Source organism: Drosophila biarmipes, chromosome 2L (genome assembly GCF_025231255.1).
Source record: "Drosophila biarmipes strain raj3 chromosome 2L, RU_DBia_V1.1, whole genome shotgun sequence".
NCBI classification, from domain to species: Eukaryota; Metazoa; Arthropoda; class Insecta; order Diptera; family Drosophilidae; genus Drosophila; species Drosophila biarmipes.
Window position 1 is genome coordinate 2,906,391 of NC_066612.1, and position 22,125 is coordinate 2,928,515.

At 50.7% G+C, this 22,125-nt stretch overlaps 8 protein-coding genes across 8 annotated transcripts; 4 read left to right on the forward strand and 4 right to left on the reverse strand.

Annotated features, from left to right (window-relative positions):
* Positions 1 to 120: 120 nt before the first annotated feature.
* On the reverse strand, positions 121 to 2,396 carry LOC108028995 (putative polypeptide N-acetylgalactosaminyltransferase 10). The gene is made up of 4 exons (XM_017101037.3): positions 1,864 to 2,396; positions 1,459 to 1,801; positions 976 to 1,389; positions 121 to 854 (listed from the first exon to the last, which is right to left on the reverse strand). Exons 1-4 carry the CDS (start codon positions 2,307 to 2,309, stop codon positions 234 to 236), a joined length of 1,824 nt encoding a protein of 607 aa, XP_016956526.3. The 5' UTR covers positions 2,310 to 2,396; the 3' UTR covers positions 121 to 233.
* Positions 2,397 to 2,561: 165 nt separating this feature from the next.
* Positions 2,562 to 5,195, forward strand: LOC108029227 (ATP-dependent DNA helicase PIF1). Its single transcript, XM_017101420.3, has 2 exons — positions 2,562 to 3,604; positions 3,670 to 5,195. Exons 1-2 carry the CDS (start codon positions 2,660 to 2,662, stop codon positions 4,717 to 4,719), a joined length of 1,995 nt encoding a protein of 664 aa, XP_016956909.1. The 5' UTR covers positions 2,562 to 2,659; the 3' UTR covers positions 4,720 to 5,195.
* Positions 5,196 to 5,287: 92 nt separating this feature from the next.
* On the reverse strand, positions 5,288 to 6,673 carry LOC108029228 (NADH dehydrogenase [ubiquinone] 1 beta subcomplex subunit 10). The gene is made up of 4 exons (XM_017101421.3): positions 6,572 to 6,673; positions 6,386 to 6,486; positions 5,599 to 5,874; positions 5,288 to 5,520 (listed from the first exon to the last, which is right to left on the reverse strand). Exons 2-4 carry the CDS (start codon positions 6,465 to 6,467, stop codon positions 5,399 to 5,401), a joined length of 480 nt encoding a protein of 159 aa, XP_016956910.1. The 5' UTR covers positions 6,468 to 6,486; positions 6,572 to 6,673; the 3' UTR covers positions 5,288 to 5,398.
* Positions 6,674 to 6,881: 208 nt separating this feature from the next.
* LOC108029118 (E3 ubiquitin-protein ligase msl-2) lies at positions 6,882 to 10,337 on the forward strand. The gene is made up of 3 exons (XM_017101231.2): positions 6,882 to 6,929; positions 7,057 to 9,149; positions 9,202 to 10,337. The coding sequence occupies exons 2-3, from the start codon at positions 7,319 to 7,321 to the stop codon at positions 9,621 to 9,623; spliced, it is 2,253 nt and encodes a 750-aa protein (XP_016956720.1). The 5' UTR covers positions 6,882 to 6,929; positions 7,057 to 7,318; the 3' UTR covers positions 9,624 to 10,337.
* Positions 10,338 to 10,505: 168 nt separating this feature from the next.
* Positions 10,506 to 12,194, forward strand: LOC108029119 (uncharacterized). Its single transcript, XM_017101232.3, has 3 exons — positions 10,506 to 10,741; positions 10,808 to 11,079; positions 11,137 to 12,194. The coding sequence occupies exons 1-3, from the start codon at positions 10,660 to 10,662 to the stop codon at positions 12,121 to 12,123; spliced, it is 1,341 nt and encodes a 446-aa protein (XP_016956721.1). The 5' UTR covers positions 10,506 to 10,659; the 3' UTR covers positions 12,124 to 12,194.
* LOC108029117 (exocyst complex component 2) lies at positions 12,125 to 15,198 on the reverse strand. The gene is made up of 4 exons (XM_017101230.3): positions 15,006 to 15,198; positions 14,321 to 14,935; positions 12,447 to 14,268; positions 12,125 to 12,382 (listed from the first exon to the last, which is right to left on the reverse strand). Exons 1-4 carry the CDS (start codon positions 15,112 to 15,114, stop codon positions 12,244 to 12,246), a joined length of 2,685 nt encoding a protein of 894 aa, XP_016956719.1. The 5' UTR covers positions 15,115 to 15,198; the 3' UTR covers positions 12,125 to 12,243.
* A 428-nt stretch (positions 15,199 to 15,626) lies between these two features.
* Positions 15,627 to 19,045, forward strand: LOC108029214 (conserved oligomeric Golgi complex subunit 3). Its single transcript, XM_017101405.3, has 8 exons — positions 15,627 to 15,854; positions 15,914 to 16,426; positions 16,482 to 16,966; positions 17,023 to 17,162; positions 17,225 to 17,385; positions 17,442 to 17,571; positions 17,629 to 18,371; positions 18,432 to 19,045. Exons 1-8 carry the CDS (start codon positions 15,690 to 15,692, stop codon positions 18,795 to 18,797), a joined length of 2,703 nt encoding a protein of 900 aa, XP_016956894.1. The 5' UTR covers positions 15,627 to 15,689; the 3' UTR covers positions 18,798 to 19,045.
* On the reverse strand, positions 18,969 to 20,388 carry LOC108029215 (AN1-type zinc finger protein 2A). Its single transcript, XM_017101406.3, has 3 exons — positions 20,166 to 20,388; positions 19,544 to 20,094; positions 18,969 to 19,317 (listed from the first exon to the last, which is right to left on the reverse strand). The coding sequence occupies exons 1-3, from the start codon at positions 20,218 to 20,220 to the stop codon at positions 19,150 to 19,152; spliced, it is 774 nt and encodes a 257-aa protein (XP_016956895.1). The 5' UTR covers positions 20,221 to 20,388; the 3' UTR covers positions 18,969 to 19,149.
* Positions 20,389 to 22,125: the final 1,737 nt, after the last annotated feature.

Sequence of the window (22,125 nt, forward strand, 5' to 3'; positions counted from 1 at the left end):
TTAAACTTTTTTAAAAAATCAAGTTAGATTGCTTCATCTTAAATAAAATATTTTTTTTATAGAAATTAAAAACCTAGGAAATAATTTATTCAACAAAATCAACACAAAAACACATAGAAACTTATTATAACTTATTATCTTATTAATCATTATTTTAAAAATTTTTTGTTACATTTTGTACTAATATTTTTTTGAGTATCCCCGATAATTCATTTGCGGTTATACCCAGCTATTTATCCAAACTTCCACTGCTGGCTCTGTTTGTTTTTGTCGCAAATATTGTTGGAGAACACCTTGCCAAACTCTTTGCCCCTGGGCAAATAAGCCTCGAGGCACCAGACCCACATCTGGCCCTGTTGGAGCCACCGATGCCGGCGGTTGTAGTACCAATACTGGTTCCCACCGTTGCCGTGGCAGTGGAAAAGCCACACGGACTTCGTCTTAAGGCCCTGACTTTCCAGACAGTCTTCTTCGCTTTTAGTCAGTTGAATCTCATGGTCCTTCGTTAGAATCCAGTTTTGATGTTCCCCGGGACTCGTTTTGTTAGTGCAGCGGGAGAGGACTACAGGCTTAAGGTGTTTCTGGTTCAGGGAGTCCACGCAGAAGCCGGGAAAAGCCACACTTTCGATGAGCCCGAATAAAGTTTCCGATGAATCCACAAAGGGAAATGCCTTCAGAAAATCCGCAGCCACTTGGTTCATGTACCAGTCGAAAGATTTGCACCCCAGCGAAGCTCTTAGGGTCTTCAAATGGGAAAGGTCTCCTGGGTCCGGCTTCCTATAGAGCTCTGGGCTCGAGTGGTAAACGTGTTCCTTATACTCATCCATCCACACTTCAGCTATTCTTCTGTAGTTCTAGGAAAGGTATTTAAGGTATAACATTTTTATAGAAATTAATTAATTTGTAAATTAAAATAAGAACTCAATTGCAGGACGATCTTTATACCTTATAAGGTATGCCCTAAGAGACACTCACTCTAGCTTGACTCCTTGGACTCGTCTTCGGTCGCATGGGTCCTCTCCTTATTTGGCCCACTCGGGAGCAGGGTACATATAGCAACATGCCGCCACACATCCAGACCTTGAAGCTCATCTCGAGCTGCTCGCCGCCCCAGAGGTCCAGTCCCTCATCGTATCCTCCCAGTTTCCAAAAGTAGCTTCTGTCTATCGCCAAGGGTCCTGCTAAAAGGGGTGTGCGGTACGGCATGGAACCAAGACCTTCTTCGCCCTGATAAAGCGGTAGTTCCTTAATCTCAAGCAACCAATTAAAACCCGAACGTGTAAATGCATTATACTTCATATAAGCGAAGGTTTTGTGCAGGATTACATCTGAAATGGGACCGGTAACTATATTCCCATTTACAACTATGGGTTCTAGCAGAGGAGGTAGCTAAAAAATAAATTGAAGTATGTATTATTATTTCTTATTATTTTAGTTTATTAAAATCAAGTGGCTCACCCAATTTATATTGACTTCGATGTGGGACTCTAGAAAGACTAAAACTTGGCTGATTGCTTTTTTGGCTCCTATCACCTTGGCTTTAACAAGACCACAACGCTGTTTAAGTCTTACTATCTGTATTACTTTGGGAAAGTTAAACGCCACAAAGTCTTCAAGTTTTTGTCCCAAATCCGGCAGATTGCTGGCATCGTCCACGAGGACAATTTGCTTGAGTAATTCCCGAGGAGAGCGGTTAATGATGCTGGTTATAGATCTGAGCAGCACGCTGAGATGTTCGTTATGAAAAGCCATTATTACAGTCACATTGGGCAGAACCTCAAGATACTTGCGTTTTGAGCAACTAAACTTATTAAAATATATTTAAATTTAAAAATTTCCAGGATAGTATCCTTAAGAACTTACCCCAAGGGTCTGATATCGGGCAAGGACCTGTTTAGGGCTATGAGATCAGAGAGTTTGGCATTGTAGCCATGAAGTCCGTAGAGGATATCCGTAGCTTCTTTATCCAAGGTACTTGGCAACACAGCTGCTCTTCCCTGTTCACCCAGACCTGTCCCAATCATATCCTTAGTAGGAGAGTAGTGCCAATCCTTATTAGCTTCTTGAACTGGCAAGTGAAAGTTTCCATGACGAAGGACTTTCAAAATATCCAATTTGTTTTGGGTTAAGGTAAATATGGGTGGGGAAATCCCCGCCTTCTCTCTAGGCATACCCCTTTGGTTGATTTTAATGGCAATGGACTCGACTATTCTTCTGTGTATCTGGCTTCCCATCAAAATTGTGGATATCAAAGAAGCCAACAGAATGGCGAGCAGAAGGCGCACAATCAACCTCAAGTCCATATTCATAATGATCTTTATTAACTCGTTTTATATTCTATGTAATGATTTTTTCTAATCATTTTACATATAATAAATTTGTTTTCCTAGCCTACTTAATAATTTAAAATAAATAAATTCAGAATTCCAACGGAAATAAAACCCTGGTTTGGGTTCGAAACTCAGCTATGCATTTTGGTATTTTTATTGGCAACGGTCATGCTGGCTTTGGTATTTTAGAAAATTATGGCTTGAAATTTTGCCGCGACTTTGCGGTATTTAAATACTCATTTAGTACTAAGACCAAGCGCATGGAAGGTTTACAATTTTAATTTAAACTAATTTAAACGAAGTCTGACTAAAGCCCAGGTAATACCGCCATGGATCTCAACGACGCAGTGCTCACCTGTGCGGTGAACATGCAGTGGACCAATTCCGTGGGCATTACGGGCCGCAAACTGGCCTACAAGACGGCCACTTTGCGCCTGGTGCGGAACGATCTGCGGGAATTGTTTGTGGAGGTGACGCCCGAGAAGCTGAAGCCCCTGAAGTTCAAGCTGAAGGACCTCATGGTGCACAAGAAGTTCATGGCCGAGGGCAAGGCCACCTTCAACTTCAAGGCGGAGAACTGCACCCTCTACTTATCCAACGCTCCGCCAGGCACATTGATGTTCTTCCTGCGCACGATCTACATCAAAATGAATGGAACCGAGGGAGGGTCTCAGCCAGACGATGCCTCCTTGCAGAAGAAACTCAGGGAGCATCTGATGTCCGGGAAACCCAGCACCTTCGACGAAGTCTCGCCCGTCACCACTGCCGAGATGATTTTGGCGCGCAAAAAGGCGGGTTTGATGTCGAAAGGTTCAGTGACCACGCCTTCACCCCAGGCAGCCAAAAAGCGGAGATTCGAGGAGCTCAAGGAGGAGAAGGACCGGGGCAGCCTGCCAGCCGCCAAGAAGCTCTACCAATCGACCACCGATGAGTCCCTCAGACTGAGCGAAGAGCAAATGGAGGTGCTGCGGGCCTGCACCTCCGGCAAAAGTGTATTCTTCACCGGCTCTGCGGGCACTGGCAAGAGTTTTCTGCTCCGCAGGATCATCTCCGCCCTGCCGCCCGATGGAACAGTGGCCACAGCCTCCACGGGAGTGGCAGCCTGCCTGATTGGCGGCACCACTTTGCACGCCTTTGCGGGCATCGGAGGAGGAGACGCCACCATGCAGAGGTGCCTAGAGCTGGCTTCCCGACCAGCCAGTGCCCAGACCTGGAGGAAGTGCAAACGACTGATAATCGATGAGATCTCCATGGTGGACGGGCAGTTCTTCGAGGTACTACTTCTCCTATAATAATGCTTTTTATAGAGAGTTTATTCACCTTCTCCCTTTTCCCGTAGAAAATCGAAGCCGTTGCCCGGCACATTCGGCGCAATGATCGACCCTTTGGCGGCATCCAGCTCATCCTGTGCGGCGATTTCCTGCAGCTTCCCCCCGTTATTAAGGCGGATTTCGGAGCTGCGCCCAATGCCACGCCGCAGCAGCGATTCTGCTTTCAGTCCAGCGCCTGGGAGACCTGCATCCAGTGTGTCTACGAGCTCAAGCAAGTGCATCGTCAATCGGATCCGGAGTTCGTTAAGATTCTCAACCACCTCCGCATTGGCCACGTGAATGATTCCATCACCAGCCGATTGGCAGCCACTTCCAAGCAGAAAATCGAGGGAAATGGCATTCTGGCCACGCAACTGTGCTCCCACACAAACGATGCCAACTCCATTAACGAGTCCAAGTTGGAGAACCTCGAGGGGGACAAGATTTTATTCAAGGCTGATGATTCGGACGCGGGCATGACCAAGACTCTGGATCAGCAGATTCAGGCTCCCTCTCAATTGTACCTCAAAGTAAATGCCCAAGTGATGCTGCTCAAGAATATAAACATAGCCAATGGTCTGGTGAACGGAGCTCGCGGCGTGGTTGTGAGAATGGACAAGGATCTGCCAGTGGTTCGGTTCAAGAACAACCAGGAGTACGTTTGCAAGCACGAGAAGTGGATCATCAAAACCGCCTCGGGAGGCATCATCACACGGCGTCAGGTTCCATTGAAGCTGGCCTGGGCATTCTCCATACACAAAAGTCAGGGCTTGACGCTCGACTGCGTGGAGATGTCCCTGTCGAAAGTATTCGAGGCTGGACAGGCCTACGTGGCCTTGTCGCGCGCCAAATCCCTGCAATCCATTCGCATTCTGGACTTCGACGCCAAGCAGGTGTGGGCCAATCCGCAGGTGCTGCAGTTCTACAAGGGATTCCGACGCAAGCTGATGGACACAACCATGATTCCCCTGGGTCCCAAGAACAAGGACAAGAAGCCGGGAGACAGCAAGGCCGCAAACAGCACCCTGGCCAAGCTCAAAAAGAGTCTCATGAACAAGCCGCTAGTCTCAATCAGCTAAGGCGGAACTGATTTTAGGTTAGTTGAATTGTAGTGAAAAGAATGACTTAAAAGTTTTACTAATGACTAATATTGTATATCTAATTCCATTAGGAAAGTGTAATTTTTTCTTTGTTTAGAGAAAAACAATATGGTCTATAGACCTTGAATTCCTTTTCTTAAAGAAACGAAAAATTATTTCATATACTGATGCTACTTTAAAATAATATAACCTTTTACAAAGTATCACAAATTATTGTAATATTATTTTAAAGAGTCATCAATATTTCATGCTAAGTTCTTGGAGTGCTCGAATTCAAACAAAATAATGAATTTTAGAACTCAAAACCCGACTCTTTCTCTCTTGAGAATCTACTGTCTCAAATAGTTTGTAAGTTATTAAAAACACTAGAAACTAGTATTATGCACAATTGTAAATCAAACATTTGACCTTAAAATGGAATTGAGAAATAAAAACTGTAGACAAATAACTTTAAATCCTGTTAAAATATTATCGAGTAAGAAGCTCTACCTTCCGAATGCGTACATACACGGGGGTTCCACATTTACCTCACTTAAAACAGTTTAAATCAAGCTCAATCCTCGGGATTACCATTTCAGGGCGTGTATATTTAGTTATAACGGATAATGAAACTAGAAAACATCAGCTCAGATCGGCGCGTTGGACACATAAAGGCAGTTTAATGGGCGGCCTCCTCCTTCATGCCACTGCCCACGGGTCCATGGCGACGCTCCCAGATCAGGCGATGCTTCTGCTTCATGTACGCGGTCTTGGCGTTGGCATAGCCTCCCAAGTCGCCATCTGAAAGGGGAGGAAATCGATCAATTGATTGCCATTTAAAGGTTTGGACTAGGTGTCTCAAGAAAGGATTCCACTCACACTTGATGAACCAGTTCTCGGTGGCCTTTTCGTACTGTTCCAGCAGCGGCTTGCACTTGACGATGTGGTCAGGGGCCTCGTAGAGGGTGCAATCCTCGAAGCGCTGGCGCAGAATGTTCACGATCTCGTTGTCCACCATGCGGTCCCGGCGGAACTGCTGATCGGCCTCAAAGCGGCAGACGGCGTCGTCCGTGTAGCACTGATCGATCGTCGGGACGCGGCGGAAGCGCTGGTGGTACCAATTCTGCTTCTCCTGGTTGGGCTCCACAATGCTCTCTGTGGGGCAATGACAAGTTAGTCTTTGGGGGATTCATAAGATCAGCATGGGTCTTAAAAGTGCTGTTCTAATTGCAATATAGGGCCGATTGCTATGAAATATGGATAGGAATTTAAATATGAAATGTTTATTTGAAGACAAAATATTAAAACAATCAGTTGAATTGTTTGAAATGATGTTGGAAAATAGTCCAGTATAATTTCATCCGGCAAATTCTCTGCTCTCAGATTTTTAGTGATTCTAAAGTTTTAACTAGTTAAGGGAGGAATCTACCAAGTTTCCCTAAATGCTGACATCTTACTTTTCTAAAAACCCTAAATAATATAGCTTTTAGCATTTTAGCAGAGCCGTGTAAACAAAAACAAAAGCCCAGACTGTTGAGGTTATGTCATTATGTAATTGCCTGGAGTTTTTCCACTTTTTCCCTGCCCTGGCTGAAGGATACCCGTCTAAACAGGGTCCAGAGGCTCCTAAGCCCATTGTGGATGCCCATCCTAGAGGATTACGTACCGCGGAACCAAGTTATGGGTCCATCGATGACATTGAGCACCGACTCGGCGAAACTGGCCATCGGACTGCGCGGCTCCGGCATGTTCTGGCTTTTCCTCCACCTGCAATAAGGGGAAGGCTATAGGTCTGCAAATTCAATTGATTCCTTCTATTTTGACAGGAAATACGCTAAAAAACCTTAATTACTTGAAAAACTTAGTGTTAAAATTTGGAGTAGGACCGCAGGCTGGATAATCGAAAAATCAACAAGAGCCTCCCAACGGCGATTGTGAACGGTGGGAGTGGAACACCGGAATGTTTTTATTTTTTAAGTTTGAATAACTTAGGCAAGCATGAAAAACTTAATGGTTTTTGGTTTTTTAGGAAAACAATCAACTAACAATATACATTTATAGTAAAATTTAATTTATTAAAAATTAAACTATCACTCGACTTACGAATCAGCTGTTTGGCACTTTGGTATAACGGCTCTTGCGAGGAAGGGTCCCACAGTTGGTATATCGCCACGCTGCGGTCACACTGCTTCGCTCAGCACCTCGCTTGGGTAAATTTTTTTTTTAGTTTAATTTATTATTTTAAAGTGTACACTGTCCAGTGTAACCACTTACAATGCCCTGAGCCCACCAACATAAGCCCCCTAATTTTTTTTTTTTTTTGCACGTGAAACATAGTGATAAGGATATATACAGCGACGAAAAAGTGAAACCGAGAAGAGCATTCCTGTGAATTTAATGCGATTAATGAAGAAATCGAGCATTTGCGCGAGTTGAGAATGTGTGTTTGACATCCCGAGGCCAGGCGATTGCAGGTAACTAGCCAAGGAGGCAGCAGGTAGCCGAGGAGGCCGACCCGGCCAGCGGAGTCCCACCCTGCGGGGAGGTAAACAAACCACAGACACCGGCGTACAGTCCCGGCCACACGAGTAGAGCCACCATGCTGGCCCAGTCGGTGTACTTGAAGGTGACGCGCCTCTCGCTGCGCTCCGCCTCGAACCTCTCCAAGCGCCGCGTGGACGAGCTGAGCTCCGGCATCGGGGAGCTGCGCCAGCTGCTGTCCTGCGTGGTCTGCTGCCAGCTCCTGGTGGATCCCTACTCGCCCAAGGGCAAGCGGTGCCAGCACAACGTCTGCCGGCTGTGCCTGCGCGGCAAGAAGCGGCTGTTCCCCCGCTGCTCACAGTGCGAGGACTGCTCCGACTTCAAGACCTACGAGGAGAACCGCATGATGGGCACCCAGCTGCTGTGCTACAAGACGCTGTGCGTCCACCTGCTGCACTCCGCCCTCTTCGGCCAGCTGAGCGGTCTGCGGCCCCAGGTGGGCCGGGAGCTGGTGTCGCGCATCCGGCTGCCGCCCCTGAGCACCCAGGACTTCATACGCGAGGGCTCCAACATCTCAGACACGGGCGACACCTTCCTGCCGCAGCCAGATCTGCCCTTCCTCAAGGACCTGCCCACCTCGCTGCCCGCCGAGACGCCGCCCACAACGGCGGCCACCACGCCAGAGCTGCCCTACGACCGGCACCTGAATATCAGCGACATTGAGGCGGAGGCCGCGGCCACCGCCGAGCAGGGCCACTTCTCGCCACTGCCCCTGCTGCCCACGGGATCGCGGATGGGCCTGCTCGCCCACGGCGGGCAGATAGTCATTGCCACCGAGTCCTCGGAGTCGGGCTTTATGGATCACGCTTGGACGGACCAGGTGGACCTGTCCGGCGCCGTGTCGGTCTCCAGTTTTCCCGGCAACAGCACCAACTTTGCCGTGTCCTATGTGATGCCCACCGCTGCGTCCACGCCGTTCAATCCTCAGGATCTGCAGATCGGCCAGGTGGTGCAAATGGCCAACTCCGCGGAGTTGGCTGTGCTGGCTGCCGTGGAGGAAACTGATGAAACCTCTGCCCAGTTGACAGAGCTCCCCGCTGAGGAGCCCGAGGAGGCTCTGCCCACCATTGAGGAAGTCGAAGAGACCTCGATTACGTCGGAGACCCTGGCCGAGGAGCACAAGGAAGTCAATACACATGTGGAAATGCACACTTCACAACCTCCTAATCTGGAGGAGGTTCAAGAGCCACAGGAAGAGCAGGTTACTCAGAAGCGGAAGTTGGGCGACATGCAAGCAGAGTGGCAGGAGGAGGAGCAGCAGGCACAGGACAAGAACCTGGAAGAGCTGCAAGCAGCCGCCGAGGAGGAGGCGCAGGACGTGGAATGGCAGCCCAGCTGTGAGGTGCAGCAGGAGGATAACAGCACTGAGTCCCAGCCCAAGCGAAGGAAGACCCGCAGTAAGAAATCCTCGACAGCCGCCAAAATCGAGCCTGCTCCGGCTGAGGTCAAGGCCAAACTGCAGTCCGGCAAAGGGGCCTTCCGCAAGATCCGTGGGAAGGAGGCGGAGGAAAAGGTGAAGCCGCCGAAGTCCAAATGCCGATGCGGTATTTCCGGCGCGGCCAATACCTTGACCACCTGCCGAAACTCACGTTGTCCCTGCTATAAGAACTTCAACAGCTGTGCCGACTGCCACTGCGTGGGATGCAAGAATCCCCACAAAGAGGACTACGTGGAGAGCGACCACGATGACGACGACTTCGAAGAAGTACTTAAGGAAGCACCAGAGCCAGAGCCGGTGGAGCAGGCAGCAGAAGAGCCCAAGCAGGAGGAAACCAGTGTGGATATGGTGCCAGCCACGAACGGCGCCATCCAGTTTGTGCTGCTCTCCGACATGATGACCGCGCCGTATCCCGTGGTGCTGATGGAGAACGAGACCGGCGGCGTCCAGGGTAGGTTTCTATGCAGCAGTGTCGAGTCCGTTCTAACCCCATCCCATTGCAGGCTTCAACATATTCCAGGACAACAAGCCCGTTGATCCGGCCACAGCAGGCTACATCTACGTGCAGGTGCACAACAACAATAGCAAGATAAGCCTTCCCAAGTTCGCCTACGTGATGCCGCCGCCTGCTCTGCCGGAGCCACCGGCTCCATCGCTCTCGCCACCACCTCCGCCGCCGGCTCCTTCGCTCTCGCCTCCCCCTCCGCCACCGGCTCCGGAAAGGGAGGTCATCGAGCCGCCGGCCAAGAAGTTCAGGACCAGCAGGACGCGCCGGGGCAGGGCCAACTTCTCGGCCCTCGACACGGTGGACGAGCTTGTCAGTGGCGGATCCAGGAGTAACTCTGCCGCTGGCGACAGACTCTCAGCCACTGACAACGCCCACCTGCTGTTCGAGGAGATCATGTCCGGCTCGGACGACCTGTAAGCGAGGCAGCTCACCCGTAGATGTTGTTATCGTACCTTTTTTTGTTTACTGATGCCCAGAAGTTGTCCTTAAGAGGATATGTGTGACACATGTTGGGGAGCGGAAATCCCTCCTCAACTAGTGGAACTCCTTGGTGTCCTCCTCATTGATCCTCTTACTTTACTTTCTCTTGATGTCGTACCCGTAGCATATTTATTTCCACTTGCGCAGTTCCTCTATCTCAGCGAAGTCCACTCAACCAACTCCCAAATGTCTTTTAGGAGCATTCTACATCCAGAGGATTTTCCAGACTTTTTGTAACCAACCAGCAAACGTTTCTAAAACTCCCTTTTTTTTCATATGCATAAGAAACAGTCGTGTAGTATTAAGCGATTCTTCAGCTGCCGCAAAAACTATGTATTCGAGGGCAAAGCAATAGTCAAGAGTTAGGAATAATTATCGTTAAACGAACAGCGAATTATGCTATAACTTAGATGCTTTGCTCGAAGTGCGGAGAAACAATTTTTTTCCTAGGCTAAGACAATTTTTTTCATAGGCTAAGACAATTTTTTTCATAGGCTAAGACTTTTTTTTGAGCATGAATTTTTTTGAGCACGTGAAACCATAAAAACAAGGCCATATATAGCCGTATTATATATGCGAAAATAATAATATTACTAAAATATTAAGCAAAGGCAAATAAACATGAGCTTTGCTACTCTGAGAAATGTGGAGTTTCCCTCTTTGAAAGGCGGTTCGAGATCTCTGGAACAGCGTTCTCGAAAGCGAGTGGAATGAGTGCCTGCAGACCCTCCATTTCCGCTCACTTGAGTCACTCGGGCTCAATTCCGAGTTTAATCAGCGCTCCGCGAGAAGAGTCGCCCTTAGATAAGCGCTGCTGATCGTCGGATCGCCGCCTGCTGGCTGGCTCATCATTATCTCTTGATTAACGCGCCAGTCGGCAGTGCGTGTTTGTCCCAAGTCGCGAACGGAGGCAGCCGCGTTTTCTTGTTCTTTCCTCAACTGATAAGCAGAGGTTCAGCCTAATCCCCGAGAGATGAAGCCCCTGATAGTGCTCGTGCTCGTGGGCCTGCTGGCAGGCAGCTGCCACATTGCCCACTCCCAGGAGCCAGGAGAAGGTAAGCCCCATCCTGGAGCCAGCCATCCACTCGATCGCAGCCACTCACTCTTTGACCTTTGAGCAGTGGTCGTGGAGCAGGAGGCCAGCGAGTCCGATGACGCACTTAAGGTCAAGCAGAGCCAGGCCACCATCGCCGCCCAGGTGGAGGCCATGCTGCAGCACTTCCAGCAGGAGGACCCACAGGGCCTGCCCGGCGTGCCCGTGCCCGATCCCCTGGAGGTGCCCAATGTCAAGAAGAGCATGGGCATGGCCAATCTGGACATGAAGCAGGTCAAGGCCCATGGACTCTCCAAGTTCCGCATTGACAAGATGAACCTGGACTTGAAGGAGATGAAGGTGGGTCTCCACATTGATTTGAAGCTCCTCTGATGTTTAGTACCTCCTCTTTTCCAGTTCAACGGTGGCCTCCAGCTGGATCAGATGCTGGTCAAGGGGCAGTACACGCTGAGCTCCTTCTTTTCCAAGGCCAATGGACCCTTCACCGTGGTTCTGAAGAACGTCTATGCCGAGGCCACCGCCTTCTTGGCCGTCGAGCGGGACGGCCACCTGGCCACGGACCGCATCAAGATCGACATCACCTTCTCGGACATGACCATGGACTTCCAGAACCTCGGCCTGGTGGGCAGCGTCTTCCAGAGCGTGGTGAACGGGGCCCCCAATCTGGTCTTCGACGCCATGAAGCCCTTCATGCTGCAGGAGGCGGACAAGAAGCTGCGCAGCGAGATCGACACCATGATCCAGAACACCCTGGGCGAGCGCCGGCTGCCCAACTCGATAACGCCGCTGGACAGCGCCATAGCCATGGCCCGCAAGATGGTGCGGGAGAAGGGCTACGATCCGTACCACCTGCCCGATGTGAACCGCACCATGGGCGTGTTCAGCGTCCAGCTGGCCCACACCTGGATCAATGGCATCTCGAGCTTCTACCGGGTGGGAAACATCACCGCTGGCATGGCCAACAAAACGGTGTCGGTGGTCCTTCAAATTGGCACGCAGCAGGTGACTGGAGCCGGCCAGTGGGAGGTGGGTCTGGGCATGATGACCCGCGTGGGCCACGTCCAGTTCACCGTGCAGCACATCCGCGCCACCGTGGGCGTGAGCCAGTCCCTGGACACGCGCAAGCGGGCGCAGATCACCGACCTGCAGTTCGACATGGGCAACATACAGGTGCGATGCGACGGAGCGGGTACGCTGGACTACGTCATGGAGTTTGCGGTGAACGTGATTCCCAATCTGCTGCGCTACCAGATCATGGACGCCATCGAGAACCCCATCAAGCAGCGCGTCCAGGAGAAGTTCAACACCATCGACGTGGAGCAGGTCATCAAGAACATGGCCCAGAATGATTTCCAAGTTGACCCAAAGTTGTTAGGCTTGTGAGTCGTAGTGAGTAAGTGAGTTTTTGCAATCGAATAAAGATTTATCCCCAGAACGCGGGGAATCACAAGCTAGTTAAGGTATAAGCTATCTACATGGACTACGTCGGGCAGTGGAATGTGCCTAGGGATCCTTCACACTGAAGCAGAGCAGCTGCAGCCGCATGTTCCGCTTCACCCGCTCCAGAATGTCGTCTGCCTTGCGCTTCTGCTCGCCGCTCATGGGAGGATTGATGGCCTCCAGCGCCTCCATGAAGTAGTTCCTAAGGGAGGAGGGGGAATTAGTAATTGTAATCCTAGAAAGTGCATTGGGCATCCCCAACTTACTTGGCTGTCTCATTGACGTAACCCTCCAGAGAGTCCCTCAGCAGGCGTATGTCCACGTGGGCCTGAATCGCTCCCGTGAAGCTAAACCGCTGGACGCAGCTCATCAGGCGAGCCAGCTCCTCGGATATGGTCTGCACAATGGACTCCAGGATGGGTCGCAGCAGAGCCGGAGAAATACTGTAGATCTCGGAGTAGACACCGACCAGATTGTCGCAACACTCGTGGGCGTAGGGACGCAGCTGGCCGATCTCCATCTCGTGGTCCCACTGGAAACGACCCAGGTACATGGAGGGCTCTATGGTGCCCACCAGGGGATCACCCTTGTGCTCGACGTAGTCTTCCAGCAGGTTGGTAAACAGTTGATTAACCGAGTACCGCGCCGTTTCGATTGCCAGAGTGGGCAGGGGGTAACCGTATCGCACGAAGATCTCGCCGATGCGCGCGAAGAAGCTCTTGTTGCAGTACGCATAGTTGGCCAGGCAGCAGAGCATGCGCTGCTCCCAGGTCACTGCCGATCCTCCGCCGCTTCCGGCCACCGAATCTGGTTGCTGGGAGTTGGGAAATCCCAGCAGCTGCGACACATTGTGGGTGGGCGTCTCCTCGTCGTGGGAATGGAAGGCTAGCTCCTCGATTACACCGCTGAAGGCGGACAGGAACTCCTGCAGGCGCTGGGTCACCTCCCTTTGTCCATCCGACTGCGGCTCGAGGAGATTTCCCTCCCGCGTCTCCCGCTGCATGCACACAGACTGCACCTCGTCCAGCGTCTCGGTGAGCAGGGTCTCCAAGGCGGCGGGCAGCAGGGTGGCTCCTGGATACTCCTCCACGCCCAGCTCCCAGGTTTCCTGGCTGCCCAGCTTCTTGCACCGATCCGTGGCCCGCTTGAAGATGATCGAGAAGCAGAAGATGCGCACCTCGTCGATCAGCTTCTGTATGATGTCCAGAGCTTCGGAGGGCAAATCCAGACTTATGAGTGTGGCATAGGCGATCCTCGTGAAGCGCAGGCACTGCGGAATCCAGGGAAGGAACTGATGAGTGGCCGAGGCGGAGCCAGTGGGCCAGGACAAGCCGCTGGACTGCCGCAAGGCGCGCTGATCGGCGGCAATAAGGATGGCCAAGCGCAAATAGACGCAGAACTTTTCGATGGCGTTCAAAATCATGCGCTTGAAGTCACCCGGCTTGGGGTCATGGGGGCCGCGCAGCTCTCCGGTGAAGTACAGCTGGCCCAGTCGCCACAAATCTGGCAGCTGGGAGGCTGCAATGTCGCACAGCTCCTCGCAGAAGTTCACGCGACTGGGCGCCTGGCTGGGATCCCTGTTTTTGGCCTTCTCCTGCGCGCTCGTATCCTTGTTGGCGTGCTGCTCGAAGGTCTGGCGGAAGGTTCCCTCCAGGTACTTGGCCCTGGCCTCGATGGCATCCCAGGCAGGATCGATGTTGCGCAGCTTGTCGCCAATTGGAGTTCCGCTCTGCTGAAGCTCCAAACTAATCAAAGCCTTGATCAATTTCTTCTGCTGCTCCACGCTCTGCGGCATCTTTACCACCTTCTCGTGCAGCTGCTTCCTGATGGACAGAATTCTCAGGTCCACCTCCTCAAGCACCTTGCGGAAGATGAGGATCTCCGTCTTGCCAAAGAGATTCTTGGCGCGCGAATAGTCGTTGACCACAATGTCGTATTCGCCAGCCTTGGCACGTCGGTCCACCGAGTTGGGCAGGCAGAAGAGGAACTTGTGCCGCGACAGGGCGAACAGGACGGACCTGGTGGAGTCGGCCTTCTCCTTGCGCACCAGCACGTCCGTGAAGATCTTCTGCGACTCGCTGATGGTGTCTGCAAAGAAATACATGAGGATGGAATCACCTTAAGGGAAAACCCAACTCACTCTGAATGGATGTTTCTAGGACGTTCAGGGTCTCCTTGCCGTACAGCTTCTCATCCTCTTGCAGCTTGTCCCGGATGTTCATCAGCGTGTCCAGCTGGTCAATCACAGAGCCCGCATTGGACTTGAGGAAGGACAGCTGGCCCTCCTTCTGGCTCTCAACCTTGCGCTTCAGAAAGGACAGGCCCGCCTTGAGATCCTCAAAGGAGGTGGCCAGGTGGTTCTCCAGCAGGAACCAGGCCGGCGAGAAGTGCTCCTGTGACAGATCGCCGCAGGCATCGGGAAACAGGTCGCGCAGATCCTCGGGGATCTTCTGCTCGTTGCCCTCGATGGACAGACCGAGGGGATCCTCCTGCGTCAGGCCGGACTGGGCCAGGGTGCGGCGACCCCAGGCGAAATTCTGCGAGGGCGACTCCTCGATCCACACGGCGGACTCCTTGAGGGGACCGATGGTCTCGTGGTAGGCCCGGAACTGCACCGTGGAGGTGCCCACTCCGCCGCTCAGGGTGGTCACTATGATGTCCCCCTTGCCCTTGGCCGGACCAGTGCGTGCGATGATCTTGTTGGGCGACTTCCACTCCGCGGACAGCAGGCAATCCGAGCCGCAGATGTTCAGGCCTTTGGTTTTCGGGAAAGATAGGGGAAAGTCATCAGAAAACTGGGGATGGGTGCGTCGGACTACGCCTACCAATCAGATCTTGCACACGGGTGCCCAGGAACTCGCCGCGGATGATGACGCGGGTGCCAGGAGGACCCTCCTTGGGGGAGAGCCCCGTTACCACCGGCTGCGGGGCCATCGTGAGCTGTATTACCCGAAAAAGCTGGTCAAAATTCAATAAAAACAGAAGGAAACAGAACTTTTATTAATGCCGCAGTGTTGGAAAACACTAGCTTAGTGCCGGTGCTAACAGGTTGGCTATTGAATCGCCAAGCTTAGCTAGTATTTTTAGTGGTTTTGGTGGATTGGATTTTAAGTTTAATTAAACAAACTATTAATCGTTGTACCTTGTTTGGGATAAGCAACTCAATTTAGGCTTTCGTGTTCTGAAAACGAAATTAAATTTTGCTTAAATTTAGGAGAAACTATTAAGAGTGTTTCCTGTTTTGCTTAAAGTGGCAATTGAGCAACACAACAGTTTGGGAACAACCAAATTAGTTTAAAAAATTTTAGAATAATAGAAAATGTAATTATTATTTTATCGCAATTCCAAATTCCTTATGAATAAATATAAATAATATCTACGTCTCACCAAAAATGGCTACCTGCTCAGCTCTAGCCAGCGCTGTCTGCCGCAGCTGGGCATCACTGGCCACCTCCGACCTGCCATCTCTGAACAGCTGATCGATTGTTTCCCAAATCCGCCGCAGAAAAATGGATGACGTCGAACGAATTCAGAGCGAGAATGAGAATTTGCGCAAGATTCGCAACCGCCTGATGCAATGGGAGTCCAAGACGGACCCGCTGGCGGCGCTGAGTGTCCAGCAGGAGGAGCACCTGGACGTGCTGACCAGTCTGTGGCGCGACAGCGGGACATCGGTGAGTGAAATCTGGGATGGTCAGCAAAGATCAGTTCTTACCCTGTTGTTTATCCCCAGGCACCGCCACCGACCACGCCCACACAGCCAGCTCCCGGCGAAAACCTGGCAGCAACGCCTCCGCAGAACGGCGATGAGGGAGAGTTGCCAGCGGAGGGTCTGCAGAACACCAACGACTTCCTGCTCTGGTTTGCGGACGTCAGCGCGGAGATCGAGCAACGTGGCGACGCCGACTACCACAAATACCTGCAGCAGCTGGAGCAGCGCAAGGCGGAGTGCTCCCACATGCTGGACCAGATCGCGGGGGCCATGGAGCGCCTGGGCGCCCTCTGCGACGAGTATGACTTTGTGTCGCAGAAGACGAGCGCCCTCAACACGGCCAGCGAGCAGCTGATCGAGGAGCAGGAGAAGCTCCAGGAGCTGAGCCACGAGATCCAGCGCCGGCTGCACTACTTCAGCCAGGTGGAGCTGCTCAACCAGCGACTGCAGAGTCCCACGCTCTCGGTGGCCAGCGAAGCCTTCCGGGAGTGCCTCAACAAGATCGACGAGTGTCTCAACTACATCGAGGAGAATGTGAGCAGTGGTCTTCCCCTTTGGTAATCCATATCCTAACTACCTTCCCTTCCAGCCCAAGTTCAAGGACGCGGCCACCTACAACGTCAAGTACAGGCAGTGCCTGGGAAAAGCCTCGGGTCTGGTGCGCAACTATGTGACCAGCGTGATCAACCAGGCCACGGAGGCCACACTGCATCCCAAGAACGTGCCGGATGCCTCTACTGCCATCAAGGCGCCCGATGCCGCCTTCGCTTTGTACTACGGGAAGTACCAAACGGCCGCGGCGAAGGTGAAGCGCGTGGCCCAGTTGATCGAGGCCCGTTCGGAGCACAGCCAGGACTACGCCCAGCTGATGGCGGATCTGCAGCAGCACTACTTGGCGCAGCGGGCCAGCGTGATGTCGCCGGCGGTGAATCTGTCCATTCAGAACGTTAAGCTGGCTCACAAGGGGGATCACTGCTCGCTTACCCGGAGTGCCTGTGCCTTCCTGGTGCACGTGTGCCAGGACGAGCAGCGTCTGTTCTACCAGTTCTTCAGCACGGGGGCCCCACATTTGACGTAAGCTTAGAGGGGTAACTAAATGGACCTATTACTCATCATATCCTCCTTTTTAGGGTTTATTTGGAGGGCTTGTGCACCATTCTGTACGACACCATGCGACCCTTTATCATACACATCAATCACTTGGAAACGCTGGCCGAGATCTGCTCAATTCTGCGCATTGAAATGCTGGAAGAGCACGTCCAGCAGAACCGTAAGTTGGTAGAACCATTTCCTATACAGAAGCTATATTAGAAACATGCCTTTATGGTCTAGCTGCTGCCCTGGAGGCCTTTGCCACCATTGCGCATCAGCTGCTGCAGGATGTGCAGGAGCGCTTGGTCTTTCGAGCGCATCTATACCTCCAGTCGGACATTCAGAACTTTAATCCCTCATCGGGGGACTTGGCCTACCCGGAGAAGCTGGAAATGATGGAGGTTGGAGGATTACAGATGATTTAAACTGGCAGAAATATAAAGTGCATTTATTTCAGAGCATTGCCCTGTCGCTGCAAGAACCTGCCCCCTTGCGACGCTCCGATTCTCGCGCCTCCATGATATCCAGTGTCTCGAGTGTCGTGGAGACGGAAAGCGTGGACACCGCCTACAGGGTGAAGCAGATGAGTGAGTCGCAAAAGCAGCCCAAGCTAGGAATCCCAAGCTAACGTGTTTCCTCTACAGATTCCCCCGCTGACCTGCATGGCATGTGGTATCCCACAGTGCGTCGCACGCTGGTGTGCCTCTCGAGGCTCTACCGCTGCGTGGATCGACCCATTTTCCAGGGCCTGTCCCAGGAGGCTCTCAAGCTGTGCATCCAGAGTGTCTCCCATGCGGCGGGCAAGATATCAGCCAGCAAGACGCCCATTGACGGCGAGCTGTTCGAGATCAAGCATTTGCTTATTCTGCGGGAACAGATTGCCCCGTTCCGGGTGGACTTCACGGTGAAGGAAACCTCGCTGGACTTCAGCAAGGTGAAGACGGCTGCCTTTGGCCTGCTGCAGAAGCGCAAGCAGCTCTTCTCCATGGGCAGCAACAATGCCCTGCTGGAATTCCTGCTGGAGGGCACGCCGCAGATCAAGGAGCATTTGCTGGACTCGCGAAAGGAGGTGGACCGTCAGCTGAAGTCGGTGTGTGAGAAGTACATCAAGGATGCGGTCCACATGCTGGTGGGACCGCTCGTAACATTCCTGGAAAAGGCGCAGAGCCTGTTGGCTCAAGCCACTCCAGCAACGCCCCAGTCGCCGGAGTCCGCGAAAGCCAGCTACGTTTTGAGGCAAAGCCCTTGGGCCAGCCCGCAGCAGATCAGCAGTATCATCCAGGAGACGCAGCGCCTCATCAAAGCCAAGCTGGCTGTGCTGCAGCGCTCCATGCAGCTCTACCTGAGCAATCGTGATACGGAGTTCATCATCTTTCGGCCGATCCGCGTAAGCTTTGTCAAAGTTTATTTGAAGTAGACCTCTATTAACTTCTGTTTCCCGCATCAGAACAACATCATCCAGTCCTTTGTGAAGCTGGAGCAACTGCTGACCACCAATGGCTACTCCACAGATGATATGATCATCACGAGTTGTCCGTCGGCGGAGCAGGTGTCCATTCTGTTGTCCAGCGCCAGTATTTTGGCCGCCGAGGGAGTGGCCAGCTTTGCAGCAGCAGCCCGGAAAATCAGCACCTCGTCCTCGGTGGAGGGTCCGGCTGTTGGGCGCAAGCTCAGCACGTTGTCCAATAGGTCCGAGCTGGTGGAGGAGCCCAAGGCTGAGGCAGCCGCTGCCCAGGTGGAGGTGGTTCCCGCGGAAGGACCACCGCCGGAGAAGATTGCGGAGGAGCCACCAACGCAGGCCAATTCCGAATAATTTGCAATGTATCTTGTATAACTACCTATGTGTATCTATTTATGTAGCTAGCCTTGTATCATATTTATCTGTTTAGCGTTGAGTAAGATCGGTTTGCAATAGGGTCGTTTTCCCTTGTTTCCTCTTCAAAGATCCGTGTTACACAACTCTCATCTATGCTTTCCAAAAATATAGAGTTAACATTGATTTATTTTTGCTAAACCACGTAGAATGTGACGAAGTCGAAGTAAATTACCAACAAAATATTACGATAACAGAGTTTGATTAGCAACTAGTAGTTGGGCAGATTCCTTGCTGCTGGTCAAGTGATGGATATGTTGAGAGGGGGCTGTTGTGGTGCTGACCCTGTGAACTAGGACAGCAGGCACTTGTCCTTGGCGTTGCCCTGCTGGTTGCCAGCCCCGCCCACCGAAACCTGCTGGGCGTTGTTTGTGGTTGGAGCTTGGCGGTTGCGTTCCGCCGCGTCATCCTGCTCCATGATCGATAAGGCTAGGGCTCGCGCAAGGGCCTCGTCTTCGCTCTGAAATTGATAAAATCATGGTGTAAATGACTTCGGATAAAGGTCTAGAATGATCTGGGCAATCGGAGAACTTTTCTGTTTAATAAGCAAACGAAATTCTGTTCTTTTTCGGTAAAGCAATATAGGGGCTTACTATAAATGTGATGTGGCCTAACTAGCTTCTCCTCTTGGATTTGTTATAGTTATCTGAATATGAGTATTGATCTTCAGAAGATCCCTCACTCACCATGTTGCCCTGTATGTTTTGTACTTGGGTGGCCTGCACAGGCCTTGGTCTGGAATTGGTCGCGTTGCTGCTGCTGCTGGTGGGCTTGCTCTGCATGCGCCTTTCGGCCGCCTGGGCAGCCATGGATCGCGTGTCCGTGGAGGTCTTGAATATAGACTGCCATCCCCCAGTGCCCGAGGAGGAGCTGGCTGCCGCCGCTGGCCTGGCACTTGGCTGGCAGTCGTGGTCGCTGGTGTGGCGATGACGCAGGCAAAAGTTCAGGTGGCACTGGGAGCAGGTCACCGGGATGAGCTCTTTGCGCTTGCAGCCCTTGGCGTGGCAGCGATTCGTGTAGATCTTCTTGCTCTCCGACTTGCACTGCTGGTCGATGTGCTGGCCCACGGTCACGTCGGGCTCCACTCCCGGGGGCGTGGGCACGGGCTCGCGGCACAGTGGACAGATGGGCACCTGGACGTTCTTCCTGTGGGCGGCGGGGCAGCTGTGCCGGTCGTAGTTGTAGTGTGAGGCGCAGAAGACCTTGTCGCAAGAGTCGCACTTCACGGGCAGGAAATCTGGAGACGTGGATCGAAATTAATTCAATTAGCTTCCCACTTCCTGGTTGCCCAGCTTCGCGTTGTCTCACCCAATCTGTTGCAGGTTGGCTCGCTGCAGTGCTGTCCCAGGTGAGGAAACTCCATGGCTGTAAGTTCCGGTTGCTGAATTCCTTCAAACTGAGAGGTAGGGGCGCTGAAGGGCCTATTATATGGCTGTTTTTGGGAAAACTTCGAGAAACAAATTTCTTTGAAAATGACTAAACACTTCTCTCTTTTTGGTTGGCGTAGTGTGGCTGTAGCTTTGATAGTGCAGAATGCCGTTTGGGAAACTAGATATGGTAGAGTAGCGAGTGCACTCTCCGTGCTTAGCCAATACACACACCCTCGTGTGGCCTTACGTTATGATAAGTAAACGTTATACGTTACGTACGTATACTTAAAATAGTTATTTTTAATCATAGGAAATCTTTTCAAAACTACGTTTTCTAATTCGTTTTATCCAATTTTATTGCACTGCCAAGGTTCAGGCTCTAAAATTCCAGCATCCCCTACCCAAATGCCTTACTGCACTCAGCTTATTCATTTTATTTTTTATTATTTTATTTTATTTTATTTTTTATTTTATTTCTCACGATGAACAATAAATATTTAATGGAGAATGGAACAAATATTAAAAATGTTTTTTTAACTATCATTTTTAAAATTGAAAATATTATTTTTAAGGACTAGAGTTTATATGTATATTGCAAGGTTGTAAGTATATAAACATTTCCTACGGAATATATCTTTTATATTTTTATTTTAATAGCCTAGAACCTGTTGGGAATTATAAGCAATTATCTTAAAAATCCACCAAGAAAACTATGTTTTATGTTACGGTAAAGAATCATTTCGTGGGTTAGTAATTATTTTACAAGGCCACAAACAAGATACTTTTTTTAAAGCAATACAAAAAAGAAATTGACTCTTTACTTAATCAAGTTTGTGTACCGATGAATTTAAAAATTGAAACTTACTTTCGTGTTCAAGAAACAAATTATATTTCCGCATTAAGTAACCCCTCTTTCGTTTTCCACCTCCATTGCGAAGGCGACTCTTCAATCGCTTTATTAGCCACCGACCAACGCAGACCCATCGTCTCCCGGCAGAAGTCCCACCCCGAACTCCGTTCCCGTCCAGTAGATCCGTTCCGGCTTAAGCCGATACCAAAAAAGTATTGATTGCACATAATTATAGGATTTCGATACGGGCCTCTCGAAGCTCGCACAACCCACCGACCGAGGTGAAAAGTGAGCCTGCCAAGGGGGAGCCTGGGGAGAGCTGCGAAAGTAAGAACGGAACGCATAACTTGACCAACATTTGCTCATAATTAAGACCGCCAACTGGTTTGCAGTTTTCAGTTTGGCTGCAGGAGGTTCGGGACGCCTTCGTGTGCACCGCGTAAAAATCGGAAGTTGCAGCTTTGCATTTAATGCGCTTATTTTAAAGAGTGTTGAAAGCGGAGTGCTCAAAAAACTGTATGCATAAATGGTCAGGCGAAAGCAGAGAGCCCGAAGAAAGAAGGAAAATTATGGAACATAATGAGCAACTTGATGCCATATCTGACACAATTTTTAGGGAACAAAATAATGAAAACATAACCGGAATTTGATAAAGGAAAATGTTTTTGAAATGCTAAAAACAAGTCTTTTTAAATTTAGAAATATAGCTATTTTGGGAAGAAAGTTATAATTTACCATTATATTTATTTATATTTATAGTTATTATATAAAATAAGTAACCTCTGTTTCGTTGTTGCTTTGGATTTTATTTTAGAGAGCTAACATTGGGACAGTACTATTTCCTTGGTCAAAATAACAATTCATGCTACTGAAATATCAAACACTTTAGATCTATCTTTATAAATCTTTTACCTGACACAATTTCCCCAGAAAAGAATGAGGACTTCAATCTCATATTGTCACTTGCCTGTCACCCCAGCAAGTCTGCCATTTAGTTTGTTTAACCACAAAACTTGCACATTTGATGGGATTGTTTGTCTTGTATTAT